Below are 14,286 nucleotides of genomic sequence, written 5' to 3'. Positions count from 1 at the left end.
GAGAGGTATACAGGTGTATATACAGCTATAGAGGAGGGGTATACAGGTGTATATACAGCTATAGAGGAGGGGTATACAGGTGTATATACAGCTATAGAGGAGGGGTATACAGGTGTATATACAGCTATAGAGGAGGGGTATACAGGTGTATATACAGCTATAGAGGAGAGGTATACAGGTGTATATACAGCTATAGAGGAGGGGTATACAGGTGTATATACAGCTATAGAGGAGAGGTATACAGGTGTATATACAGCTATAGAGGAGGGGTATACAGGTGTATATACAGCTATAGAGGAGGGGTATACAGGTGTATATACAGCTATAGAGGAGAGGTATACAGGTGTATATACAGCTATAGAGGAGGGGTATACAGGTGTATATACAGCTATAGAGGAGAGGTATACAGGTGTATATACAGCTATAGAGGAGAGGTATACAGGTGTATATACAGCTATAGAGGAGGGGTATACAGGTGTATATACAGCTATAGAGGAGGGGTATACAGGTGTATATACAGCTATAGAGGAGGGGTATACAGGTGTATATACAGCTATAGAGGAGGGGTATACAGGTGTATATACAGCTATAGAGGAGGGGTATACAGGTGTATATACAGCTATAGAGGAGGGGTATACAGGTGTATATACAGCTATAGAGGAGGGGTATACAGGGGTTCAGTGAAGGACCGTTACCTGGGTGGGGTTGCTGGTCTCGGGGCAGCTGTCACAGGCGTCTCCCACACCATCGAGGTCTCTGTCCGTCTGCAGAGGGTTTGGAACTTTGGCGCAGTTATCTATCATATTGGGGATGCCTGCACAGAAACATATGAAACGCAGGCGGTATATACATCCGTATACAGGGGAGCGCGCGGTATATACATCCGTATACTGAGGAGCGCGCGGTATATACATCCGTATACTGAGGAGCGCGCGGTAGATACATCCGTATACAGAGGAGCGCGCGGTATATACATCCGTATACAAAGGAGCGCGCGGTATATACATCCGTATACTGAGGAGCGCGCGGTATATACATCCGTATACTGAGGAGCGCGCGGTATATACATCCGTATACAGAGGAGCGCGCGGTATATACATCCGTATACTGAGGAGCGCGCGGTATATACATCCGTATACTGAGGAGCGCGCGGTATATACATCCGTATACAGAGGAGCGCGCGGTATATACATCCGTATACTGAGGAGCGCGCGGTATATACATCCGTATACTGAGGAGCGCGCGGTATATACATCCGTATACTGAGGAGCGCGCGGTATATACATCCGTATACTGAGGAGCGCGCGGTATATACATCCGTATACTGAGGAGCGCGCGGTATATACATCCGTATACTGAGTAGCGCGCGGTATATACATCCGTATACTGAGGAGCGCGCGGTATATACATCCGTATACTGAGGAGCGCGCGGTATATACATTTGTATACTGAGGAGCGCGCGGTATATACATCCGTATACTGAGGAGCGCGCGGTAGATACATCCGTATACTGAGGAGCGCGCGGTATATACATCCGTATACTGAGGAGCGCGCGGTATATACATCCGTATACTGAGGAGCGCGCGGTATATACATCCGTATACTGAGGAGCGCCCGGTATATACATCCGTATACTGAGGAGCGCGCGGTATATACATCCGTATACTGAGGAGCGCGCGGTAGATACATCCGTATACTGAGGAGCGCGCGGTAGATACATCCGTATACTGAGGAGCGCGCGGTAGATACATCCGTATACTGAGGAGCGCGCGGTATATACATCCGTATACTGAGGAGCGCGCGGTAGATACATCCGTATACTGAGGAGCGCGCGGTAGATACATCCGTATACTGAGGAGCGCGCGGTATATACATCCGTATACAGAGGAGCGCGCGGTATATACATCCGTATACTGAGGAGCGCGCGGTAGATACATCCGTATACTGAGGAGCGCGCGGTAGATACATCCGTATACTGAGGAGCGCGCGGTATATACATCCGTATACAGAGGAGCGCGCGGTATATACATCCGTATACTGAGGAGCGCGCGGTATATACATCCTGATACTGAGGAGCGCGCGGTATATACATCCGTATACTGAGGAGCGCGCGGTATATACATCCGTATACAGAGGAGCGCGCGGTATATACATCCGTATACAGAGGAGCGTGCGGTATATACATCCGTATACTGAGGAGCGCGCGCTGGTACATGTACATGGATTGCTGGAGAACCCGTCCTTGGCAGATCCGTAAAGGATCACAGGTCGGGTCGGAGTAAATGCTGGCGCGCTTCCCTGCTGCCCTATAAAAAGGCTCTCAGAGGCCACTCTTGGGTTGTGTACCTCTAGGTGAGAGAGTTATTTTTAACTTTCCATTACAATGTACGGCGCTGTGCTCGGGGAGGAGACCGCGGGGCTCACAGGAGGCTTCTCAAACAGCTGATCGGAGGGGGTCCCGGGTGTAGGACCCCCACCCATCAGATACTGATGACCGATCCTGAGGACAGTCCCATAGAAGAGAATAAGTGCTATACCGACACAGGGGGCGCTACCACAGGCCACCATCCAGACACAGGGGGCGTTACCACAGTCCACCATCCAGACACAGGGGGCGTTACCACAGGCCACCATCCAGACACAGGGGTCGTTACCACAGGCCACCATCCAGACACAGGGGGCGCTACCACAGGCCACCATCCAGACACAGGGGGCGTTACGACGGTCCACCATCCAGACACAGGGGGCGTTACCACAGTCCACCATCCAGACACAGGGGGCGTTACGACGGTCCACCATCCAGACACAGGGGGCGTTACCACAGGCCACCATCCAGACACAGGGGGCGTTACGACAGTCCACCATCCAGACACAGGGGGCGCTACCACAGGCCACCATCCAGACACAGGGGGCGTTACGACGGTCCACCATCCAGACACAGGGGGCGTTACCACAGTCCACCATCCAGACACAGGGGGCGTTACCACAGTCCACCATCCAGACACAGGGGGCGTTACCACAGGCCACCATCCAGACACAGGGGGCGTTACCACAGTCCACCATCCAGACACAGGGGGCGTTACCACAGGCCACCATCCAGACACAGGGGGCGTTACCACAGGCCACCATCCAGACACAGGGGGCGTTACCACAGGCCACCATCCAGACACAGGGGGCGTTACCACAGTCCACCATCCAGACACAGGGGGCGTTACCACAGGCCACCATCCAGACACAGGGGGCGTTACCACAGTCCACCATCCAGACACAGGGGGCGTTACCACAGGCCACCATCCAGACACAGGGGGCGTTACCACAGGCCACCATCCAGACACAGGGGGCGTTACGACAGTCCACCATCCAGACACAGGGGGCGCTACCACAGGCCACCATCCAGACACAGGGGGCGTTACGACGGTCCACCATCCAGACACAGGGGGCGTTACCACAGTCCACCATCCAGACACAGGGGGCGTTACCACAGTCCACCATCCAGACACAGGGGGCGTTACCACAGGCCACCATCCAGACACAGGGGGCGTTACCACAGTCCACCATCCAGACACAGGGGGCGTTACCACAGGCCACCATCCAGACACAGGGGGCGCTACCACAGGCCACCATCCAGACACAGGGGGCGTTACCACAGTCCACCATCCAGACACAGGGGGCGTTACCACAGGCCACCATCCAGACACAGGGGGCGCTACCACAGGCCACCATCCAGACACAGGGGGCGCTACCACAGGCCACCATCCAGACACAGGGGGCGTTACCACGGTCCACCATCCAGACACAGGGGGCGTTACCACAGTCCACCATCCAGACACAGGGGGCGTTACCACAGTCCACCATCCAGACACAGGGGGCGTTACCACAGGCCACCATCCAGACACAGGGGGCGTTACCACAGTCCACCATCCAGACACAGGGGGCGTTACCACAGGCCACCATCCAGACACAGGGGGCGCTACCACAGGCCACCATCCAGACACAGGGGGCGTTACCACAGTCCACCATCCAGACACAGGGGGCGTTACCACAGGCCACCATCCAGACACAGGGGGCGCTACCACAGGCCACCATCCAGACACAGGGGGCGCTACCACAGGCCACCATCCAGACACAGGGGGCGTTACGACGGTCCACCATCCAGACACAGGGGGCGTTACCACAGTCCACCATCCAGACACAGGGGGCGTTACCACAGTCCACCATCCAGACACAGGGGGCGTTACCACAGGCCACCATCCAGACACAGGGGGCGTTACGACGGTCCACCATCCAGACACAGGGGGCGTTACCACAGTCCACCATCCAGACACAGGGGGCGTTACCACAGTCCACCATCCAGACACAGGGGGCGTTACCACAGTCCACCACCCAGACACAGGGGGCGTTACCACAGTCCACCATCCAGACACAGGGGGCGTTACCACAGTCCACCATCCAGACACAGGGGGCGTTACCACAGTCCACCATCCAGACACAGGGGGCGTTACCACAGTCCACCATCCAGACACAGGGGGCGTTACCACAGTCCACCATCCAGACACAGGGGGCGTTACCACAGTCCACCATCCAGACACAGGGGGCGTTACCACAGTCCACCATCCAGACACAGGGGGCGTTACCACAGTCCACCAGCTGGTGCCATCTGCATTAGGGTGCATGTGGGTAGTCAGCGGCGAGGGTCGGGCCAGAGGGGGCGCTCTTGTCCTCCGCTACCTGGAGGAATAGATTAGACCAGGGGCACACCAGTATGTCGGAGCCCCCTGATGCATCCTCCGCGCACATTGGCGCGTTTTTGACCTTACCTGTGACTTAGAGCTTTACCTGACTGAGGTCTTTTCAGTGAATGTTTGGGACCCTCCCCCACCCCAGCCACCTACCGTCACCATCAATGTCATTGTCACAGGCGTCTCCCTCTCCGTTGGCGTCTGTGTCCTTCTGGTCATTGTTGGGGACGTTGGGGCAGTTGTCACAGGCGTCACCATAGGAGTCAGTGTCAGAGTTCTGCTGGTCTTTGTTGGGGACGAGCCTGCAGTTATCCTGCAAGACAAGAGCAGACTGAGGGGCCACAACCAGCACCTGGGGGTCCTCAGGAGAGGCCAGGACTTAATGTCTAGGAGCGCTCGCCGCCTCACATTACCTCTACATTCTTAATGCCATCACCATCAGCGTCTTCGTCACACTGGTCCCCGATCCCGTCATTATCAGCGTCCTCCTGCCCAGAGTTGGGGGTCAGTCTGCAGTTATCCTGTAAGGAGAGGCAGAAGTGGTCAACGGCCTACAGAGCGGGGGGCTCCGGGACACAGAGCGAGCCTACAGAGCGGGGGGCTCCGGGACACACAGCGAGCCTACAGAGCGGGGGGCTCCGGGACACACAGCGAGCCTACAGAGCGGGGGGCTCCGGGACACAGAGCGAGCCTACAGAGCGGGGGGCTCCGGGACACAGACCGAGCCTACAGAGCGGGGGGCTCCGGGACACAGACCGAGCCTACAGAGCGGGGGGCTCCGGGACACACAGCGAGCCTACAGAGCGGGGGGCTCCGGGACACAGACCGAGCCTACAGAGCGGGGGGCTCCGGGACACAGAGCGAGCCTACAGAGCGGGGGGCTCCGGGACACACAGCGAGCCTACAGAGCGGGGGGCTCCGGGACACAGAGCGAGCTTACAGAGCGGGGGGCTCCGGGACACAGACCGAGCCTACAGAGCGGGGGGCTCCGGGACACAGACCGAGCCTACAGAGCGGGGGGCTCCGGGACACACAGCGAGCCTACAGAGCGGGGGGCTCCGGGACACAGAGCGAGCCTACAGAGCGGGGGGCTCCGGGACACAGAGCGAGTCTACAGAGCGGGGGGCTCCGGGACACACAGCGAGCCTACAGAGCGGGGGGCTCCGGGACACACAGCGAGCCTACAGAGCGGGGGGCTCCGGGACACAGAGCGAGCCTACAGAGCGGGGGGCTCCGGGACACAGAGAGAGTCTACAGAGCGGGGGGCTCCGGGACACAGAGCGAGCCTACAGAGCGGGGGGCTCCGGGACACAGAGCGAGCCTACAGAGCGGGGGGCTCCGGGACACAGAGCGAGCCTACAGAGCGGGGGGCTCCGGGACACAGAGCGAGGGGCTCCGGGACACAGAGCGAGCCTACAGAGCGGGGGGCATCGGGACACAGAGCGAGCCTACAGAGCGGGGGGCTCCGGGACACAGAGCGAGCCTACAGAGCGGGGGGCTCCGGGACACAGAGCGAGCCTACAGAGCGGGGGGCTCCGGGACACAGAGCGAGCCTACAGAGCGGGGGGCTCCGGGACACAGAGCGAGCCTACAGAGCGGGGGGCTCCGGGACACAGACCGAGCCTACAGAGCGGGGGGCTCCGGGACACACAGCGAGCCTACAGAGCGGGGGGCTCCGGGACACAGAGAGAGTCTACAGAGCGGGGGGCTCCGGGACACACAGCGAGCCTACAGAGCGGGGGGCTCCGGGACACACAGCGAGCCTACAGAGCGGGGGGCTCCGGGACACAGAGCGAGTCTACAGAGCGGGGGGCTCCGGGACACAGAGCGAGTCTACAGAGCGGGGGGCTCCGGGACACAGAGAGAGTCTACAGAGAGGGGGGCTCCGGGACACAGAGCGAGCCTACAGAGCGGGGGGCTCCGGGACACAGAGCGAGCCTACAGAGCGGGGGGCTCCGGGACACAGAGCGAGCCTACAGAGCGGGGGGCTCCGGGACACAGAGCGAGGGGCTCCGGGACACAGAGCGAGCCTACAGAGCGGGGGGCATCGGGACACAGAGCGAGTCTACAGAGCGGGGGGCTCCGGGACACAGAGCGAGCCTACAGAGCGGGGGGCTCCGGGACACAGAGAGAGTCTACAGAGCGGGGGGCTCCGGGACACAGAGAGAGTCTACAGAGCGGGGGGCTCCGGGACACAGAGCGAGCCTACAGAGCGGGGGGCTCCGGGACACAGAGCGAGCCTACAGAGCGGGGGGCTCCGGGACACACAGCGAGCCTACAGAGCGGGGGGCTCCGGGACACACAGCGAGCCTACAGAGCGGGGGGCTCCGGGACACACAGCGAGTCTACAGAGCGGGGGGCTCCGGGACACACAGCGAGCCTACAGAGCGGGGGGCTCCGGGACACAGAGCGAGTCTACAGAGCGGGGGGCTCCGGGACACAGAGCGAGCCTACAGAGCGGGGGGCTCCGGGACACAGAGCGAGCCTACAGAGCGGGGGGCTCCGGGACACAGAGCGAGCCTACAGAGCGGGGGGCTCCGGGACACAGAGCGAGCCTACAGAGCGGGGGGCTCCGGGACACACAGCGAGCCTACAGAGCGGGGGGCTCCGGGACACACAGCGAGCCTACAGAGAGGGGGGCTCCGGGACACACAGCGAGCCTACAGAGCGGGGGGCATCGGGACACAGAGCGAGCCTACAGAGCGGGGGGCTCCGGGACACAGAGCGAGCCTACAGAGCGGGGGGCTCCGGGACACAGAGCGAGCCTACAGAGCGGGGGGCTCCGGGACACACAGCGAGCCTACAGAGCGGGGGGCTCCGGGACACAGAGCGAGCCTACAGAGCGGGGGGCTCCGGGACACAGAGCGAGCCTACAGAGCGGGGGGCTCCGGGACACACAGCGAGCCTACAGAGCGGGGGGCTCCGGGACACACAGCGAGCCTACAGAGCGGGGGGCTCCGGGACACAGAGAGTCTACAGAGCGGGGGGCTCCGGGACACAGAGAGAGTCTACAGAGCGGAGGGCTCCGGGACACAGAGCGAGCCTACAGAGCGGGGGGCTCCGGGACACAGAGAGTCTACAGAGCGGGGGGCTCCGGGACACAGAGCGAGCCTACAGAGCGGGGGGCTCCGGGACACAGAGCGAGCCTACAGAGCGGGGGGCTCCGGGACACACAGCGAGCCTACAGAGCGGGGGGCTCCGGGACACAGAGCGAGCCTACAGAGCGGGGGGCTCCGGGACACAGAGAGAGTCTACAGAGCGGGGGGCTCCGGGACACAGAGCGAGCCTACAGAGCGGGGGGCTCCGGGACACAGAGCGAGCCTACAGAGCGGGGGGCATCGGGACACAGAGCGAGCCTACAGAGCGGGGGGCTCCGGGACACAGAGCGGGCCTACAGAGCGGGGGGCTCCGGGACACAGAGCGAGCCTACAGAGCGGGGGGCTCCGGGACACAGAGAGAGTCTACAGAGCGGGGGGCTCCGGGACACAGAGCGAGCCTACAGAGCGGGGGGCTCCGGGACACAGAGCGAGCCTACAGAGCGGGGGGCATCGGGACACAGAGCGAGCCTACAGAGCGGGGGGCTCCGGGACACAGAGCGAGCCTACAGAGCGGGGGGCTCCGGGACACAGAGCGAGGGGCTCCGGGACACAGAGCGAGCCTACAGAGCGGGGGGCTCCGGGACACAGAGCGAGTCTACAGAGCGGGGGGCTCCGGGACACAGAGCGGGGGGCTCCGGGACACAGAGCGAGCCTACAGAGCGGGGGGCTCCGGGACACAAGGCGAGCCTACAGAGCGGGGGGCTCCGGGACACACAGCGAGCCTACAGAGAGGGGGGCTCCGGGACACAGAGCGAGTCTACAGAGCGGGGGGCTCCGGGACACACAGCGAGCCTACAGAGCGGGGGGCTCCGGGACACAGAGAGTCTACAGAGCGGGGGGCTCTGGGACACAGAGCGAGTCTACAGAGCGGGGGGCTCCGGGACACAGAGCGTGTCTACAGAGCGGGGGGCTCCGGGACACAGAGCGTGTCTACAGAGCGGGGGGCTCCGGGACACAGAGCGGGGGGCTCCGGGACACAGAGCGGGGGGCTCCGGGACACAGAGCGAGCCTACAGAGCGGGGGGCTCCGGGACACAGAGCGGGGGGCTCCGGGACACAGAGCGGGGGGCTCCGGGACACAGAGCGAGCCTACAGAGCGGGGGGCTCCGGGACACAGAGCGGGGGGCTCCGGGACACAGAGCGAGCCTACAGAGCGGGGGGCTCCGGGACACAGAGCGGGGGGCTCCGGGACACAGAGCGAGCCTACAGAGCGGGGGGCTCCGGGACACAGAGCGGGGGGCTCCGGGACACAGAGCGGGGGGCTCCGGGACACAGAGCGGGGGGCTCCGGGACACAGAGCGAGCCTACAGAGCGGGGGGCTCCGGGACACAGAGCGAGTCTACAGAGCGGGGGGGGGGGGGGTTTGTCTTAATTAAATACTAATGTCACCTCCCATCAGTGGCCCCTCCTACCTGCCGGCAGTGCTTGTTGTTATCGATGCAGGGCATTGGCTCGTCGGGGTAGCCATCGATGTCCGTGTCTCTGCCACACGTGTATCCATTTCCAGCCCAACCGACATTACACTGCCAGGACAGAAAAATAAAGATGGCGCAACACACGTCACCGCCGCACACACACACACTGCTTACTGCACACGTGACCCCCCCACACTGCTTACTGCACACGTGACCCCCGCACACACACACTGCTCACTGCACACGTGACCCCCCCGCACACACTGCTTACTGCACACGTGACCCCCCGCACACACACTGCTCACTGCACACGTGACCCCCCCGCACACACACTGCTTACTGCACACGTGACCCCCCGCACACACACTGCTTACTGCACACGTGACCCCCCGCACACACACTGCTTACTGCACACGTGACCCCCCGCACACACACACTGCTTACTGCACACGTGACCCCCGCACACACACTGCTTACTGCACACGTGACCCCCCGCACACACACTGCTTACTGCACACGTGACCCCCGCACACACACACTGCTTACTGCACACGTGACCCCCCGCACACACACACTGCTTACTGCACACGTGACCCCCGCACACACACACTGCTTACTGCACACGTGACCCCCGCACACACACACACTGCTTACTGCACACGTGACCCCCCGCACACACACACTGCTTACTGCACACGTGACCCCCGCACACACACACTGCTTACTGCACACGTGACCCCCGCACACACACACTGCTTACTGCACACGTGACCCCCGCACACACACACTGCTTACTGCACACGTGACCCCCGCACACACACACACTGCTTACTGCACACGTGACCCCCCGCACACACACACTGCTTACTGCACACGTGACCCCCGCACACACACACTGCTTACTGCACACGTGACCCCCGCACACACACTGCTTACTGCACACGTGACCCCCCCGCACACACACACTGCTTACTGCACACGTGACCCCCGCACACACACACTGCTTACTGCACACGTGACCCCCGCACACACACACTTCTTACTGCACACGTGACCCCCGCACACACACACACTGCTTACTGCACACGTGACCCCCCGCACACACACTGCTTACTGCACACGTGACCCCCGCACACACACACACTGCTTACTGCACACGTGACCCCCCGCACACACACTGCTTACTGCACACGTGACCCCCCGCACACACACTGCTTACTGCACACGTGACCCCCCCACACTGCTTACTGCACACGTGACCCCCCGCACACACACACTGCTCACTGCACACGTGACCCCCCCGCACACACACTGCTTACTGCACACGTGACCCCCCGCACACACACTGCTTACTGCACACGTGACCCCCCGCACACACACTGCTTACTGCACACGTGACCCCCCGCACACACACACTGCTTACTGCACACGTGACCCCCCCACACACACTGCTTACTGCACACGTGACCCCCGCACACACACACACTGCTTACTGCACACGTGACCCCCGCACACACACACACTGCTTACTGCACACGTGACCCCCGCACACACACACACTGCTTACTGCACACGTGACCCCCCGCACACACACACTGCTTACTGCACACGTGACCCCCGCACACACACACTGCTTACTGCACACGTGACCCCCGCACACACACACTGCTTACTGCACACGTGACCCCCGCACACACACACACTGCTTACTGCACACGTGACCCCCCGCACACACACACTGCTTACTGCACACGTGACCCCCGCACACACACACTGCTTACTGCACACGTGACCCCCGCACACACACACTGCTTACTGCACACGTGACCCCCGCACACACACTGCTTACTGCACACGTGACCCCCGCACACACACACTGCTTACTGCACACGTGACCCCCCCGCACACACACACTGCTTACTGCACACGTGACCCCCGCACACACACACTGCTTACTGCACACGTGACCCCCGCACACACACACTTCTTACTGCACACGTGACCCCCGCACACACACACACTGCTTACTGCACACGTGACCCCCCGCACACACACTGCTTACTGCACACGTGACCCCCGCACACACACACACTGCTTACTGCACACGTGACCCCCCGCACACACACTGCTTACTGCACACGTGACCCCCCGCACACACACTGCTTACTGCACACGTGACCCCCCCACACTGCTTACTGCACACGTGACCCCCCGCACACACACACTGCTCACTGCACACGTGACCCCCCCCGCACACACACTGCTTACTGCACACGTGACCCCCCGCACACACACTGCTTACTGCACACGTGACCCCCCGCACACACACTGCTTACTGCACACGTGACCCCCCGCACACACACACTGCTTACTGCACACGTGACCCCCCCACACACACTGCTTACTGCACACGTGACCCCCCGCACACACACTGCTTACTGCACACGTGACCCCCGCACACACACACTGCTTACTGCACACGTGACCCCCGCACACACACACTGCTTACTGCACACGTGACCCCCCCACACTGCTTACTGCACACGTGACCCCCGCACACACACTGCTTACTGCACACGTGAGCGCCCCACACACACTGCTTATTGCACACGTGACCCCCCGCACACACACTGCTTACTGCACACGTGACCCCCGCACACACACTGCTTACTGCACACGTGACCCCCGCACACACACTGCTTACTGCACACGTGACCCCCGCACACACACTGCTTACTGCACACGTGACCCCCGCACACACACACTGCTTACTGCACACGTGACCCCCGCACACACACACTGCTTACTGCACACGTGACCCCCGCACACACACACTGCTTACTGCACACGTGACCCCCCGCACACACACACACTGCTTACTGCACACGTGACCCCCGCACACACACACTGCTTACTGCACACGTGACCCCCCGCACACACACACTGCTTACTGCACACGTGACCCCCCACACACACACACTGCTTACTGCACACGTGACCCCCCCGCACACACACTGCTTACTGCACACGTGACCCCCCCGCACACACACTGCTTACTGCACACGTGACCCCCGCACACACACTGCTTACTGCACACGTGACCCCCCCGCACACACACTGCTTACTGCACACGTGACCCCCCGCACACACACTGCTTACTGCACACGTGACCCCCGCACACACACTGCTTACTGCACACGTGACCCCCGCACACACACTGCTTACTGCACACGTGACCCCCCCGCACACACTGCTTACTGCACACGTGACCCCCGCACACACACTGCTTACTGCACACGTGACCCCCGCACACACACACACTGCTTACTGCACACGTGACCCCCCCCGCACACACTGCTTACTGCACACGTGACCCCCGCACACACACACACTGCTTACTGCACACGTGACCCCCCCGCACACACTGCTTACTGCACACGTGACCCCCGCACACACACTGCTTACTGCACACGTGACCCCCGCACACACACTGCTTACTGCACACGTGACCCCCCCGCACACACACACACTGCTTACTGCACACGTGACCCCCCCGCACACACTGCTTACTGCACACGTGACCCCCGCACACACACACACTGCTTACTGCACACGTGACCCCCCCGCACACACTGCTTACTGCACACGTGACCCCCGCACACACACACACTGCTTACTGCACACGTGACCCCCCCCGCACACACTGCTTACTGCACACGTGACCCCCCCGCACACACTGCTTACTGCACACGTGACCCCCGCACACACACTGCTTACTGCACACGTGACCCCCCGCACACACACTGCTTACTGCACACGTGACCCCCCGCACACACACACTGCTTACTGCACACGTGACCCCCGCACACACACACACTGCTTACTGCACACGTGACCCCCCCGCACACACTGCTTACTGCACACGTGACCCCCGCACACACACTGCTTACTGCACACGTGACCCCCGCACACACACTGCTTACTGCACACGTGACCCCCCCGCACACACACACACTGCTTACTGCACACGTGACCCCCCGCACACACACACACTGCTTACTGCACACGTGACCCCCCGCACACACACACACTGCTTACTGCACACGTGACCCCCCCGCACACACACACACTGCTTACTGCACACGTGACCCCCCGCACACACACTGCTTACTGCACACGTGACCCCCCGCACACACACTGCTTACTGCACACGTGACCCCCCGCACACACACACACTGCTTACTGCACACGTGACCCCCCCGCACACACACTGCTTACTGCACACGTGACCCCCCCCCACACACACTGCTTACTGCACACGTGACCCCCCCGCACACACACTGCTTACTGCACACGTGACCCCCCGCCCACACACACTGCTTACTGCACACGTGACCCCCGCACACACACACACTGCTTACTGCACACGTGACCCCCGCACACACACACTGCTTACTGCACACGTGACCCCCCGCACACACACACTGCTTACTGCACACGTGACCCCCGCACACACACTCCTTACTGCACACGTGACCCCCGCACACACACTGCTTACTGCACACGTGACCCCCCCGCACACACACACACTGCTTACTGCACACGTGACCCCCCGCACACACACACACTGCTTACTGCACACGTGACCCCCCGCACACACACACACTGCTTACTGCACACGTGACCCCCCGCACACACACACTGCTTACTGCACACGTGACCCCCCCGCACACACACACACTGCTTACTGCACACGTGACCCCCCGCACACACACTGCTTACTGCACACGTGACCTCCCGCACACACACTGCTTACTGCACACGTGACCCCCCGCACACACACACACTGCTTACTGCACACGTGACCCCCCCGCACACACACTGCTTACTGCACACGTGACCCCCCCGCACACACACTGCTTACTGCACACGTGACCCCCCCGCACACACTGCTTACTGCACACGTGACCCCCCCCCACACACACTGCTTACTGCACACGTGACCCCCCCGCACACACACTGCTTACTGCACACG

At 61.7% G+C, this 14,286-nt stretch overlaps 1 protein-coding gene across 1 annotated transcript in view; it reads right to left on the bottom strand.

The window, feature by feature from the left end:
• THBS3 (thrombospondin 3) overlaps positions 1–14,286 on the bottom strand; it is a 73,043-nt gene that overhangs the window by 15,549 nt on the left and 43,208 nt on the right. The window contains exons 12-15 of the mRNA XM_040411568.1: positions 9,249–9,359; positions 5,153–5,260; positions 4,893–5,052; positions 696–814 (exon numbers count right to left, since the gene is read on the bottom strand). Coding sequence (XP_040267502.1) covers positions 696–814; positions 4,893–5,052; positions 5,153–5,260; positions 9,249–9,359 — 498 coding nt within the window. The remainder of the gene's footprint in view (positions 1–695; positions 815–4,892; positions 5,053–5,152; positions 5,261–9,248; positions 9,360–14,286) is intronic.

The sequence above is a fragment of the Bufo bufo genome, chromosome 11, assembly GCF_905171765.1.
Source record: "Bufo bufo chromosome 11, aBufBuf1.1, whole genome shotgun sequence".
Lineage (NCBI taxonomy): Eukaryota > Metazoa > Chordata > Amphibia > Anura > Bufonidae > Bufo > Bufo bufo.
This window is presented reverse-complemented; position numbering and strand designations above follow the sequence as displayed.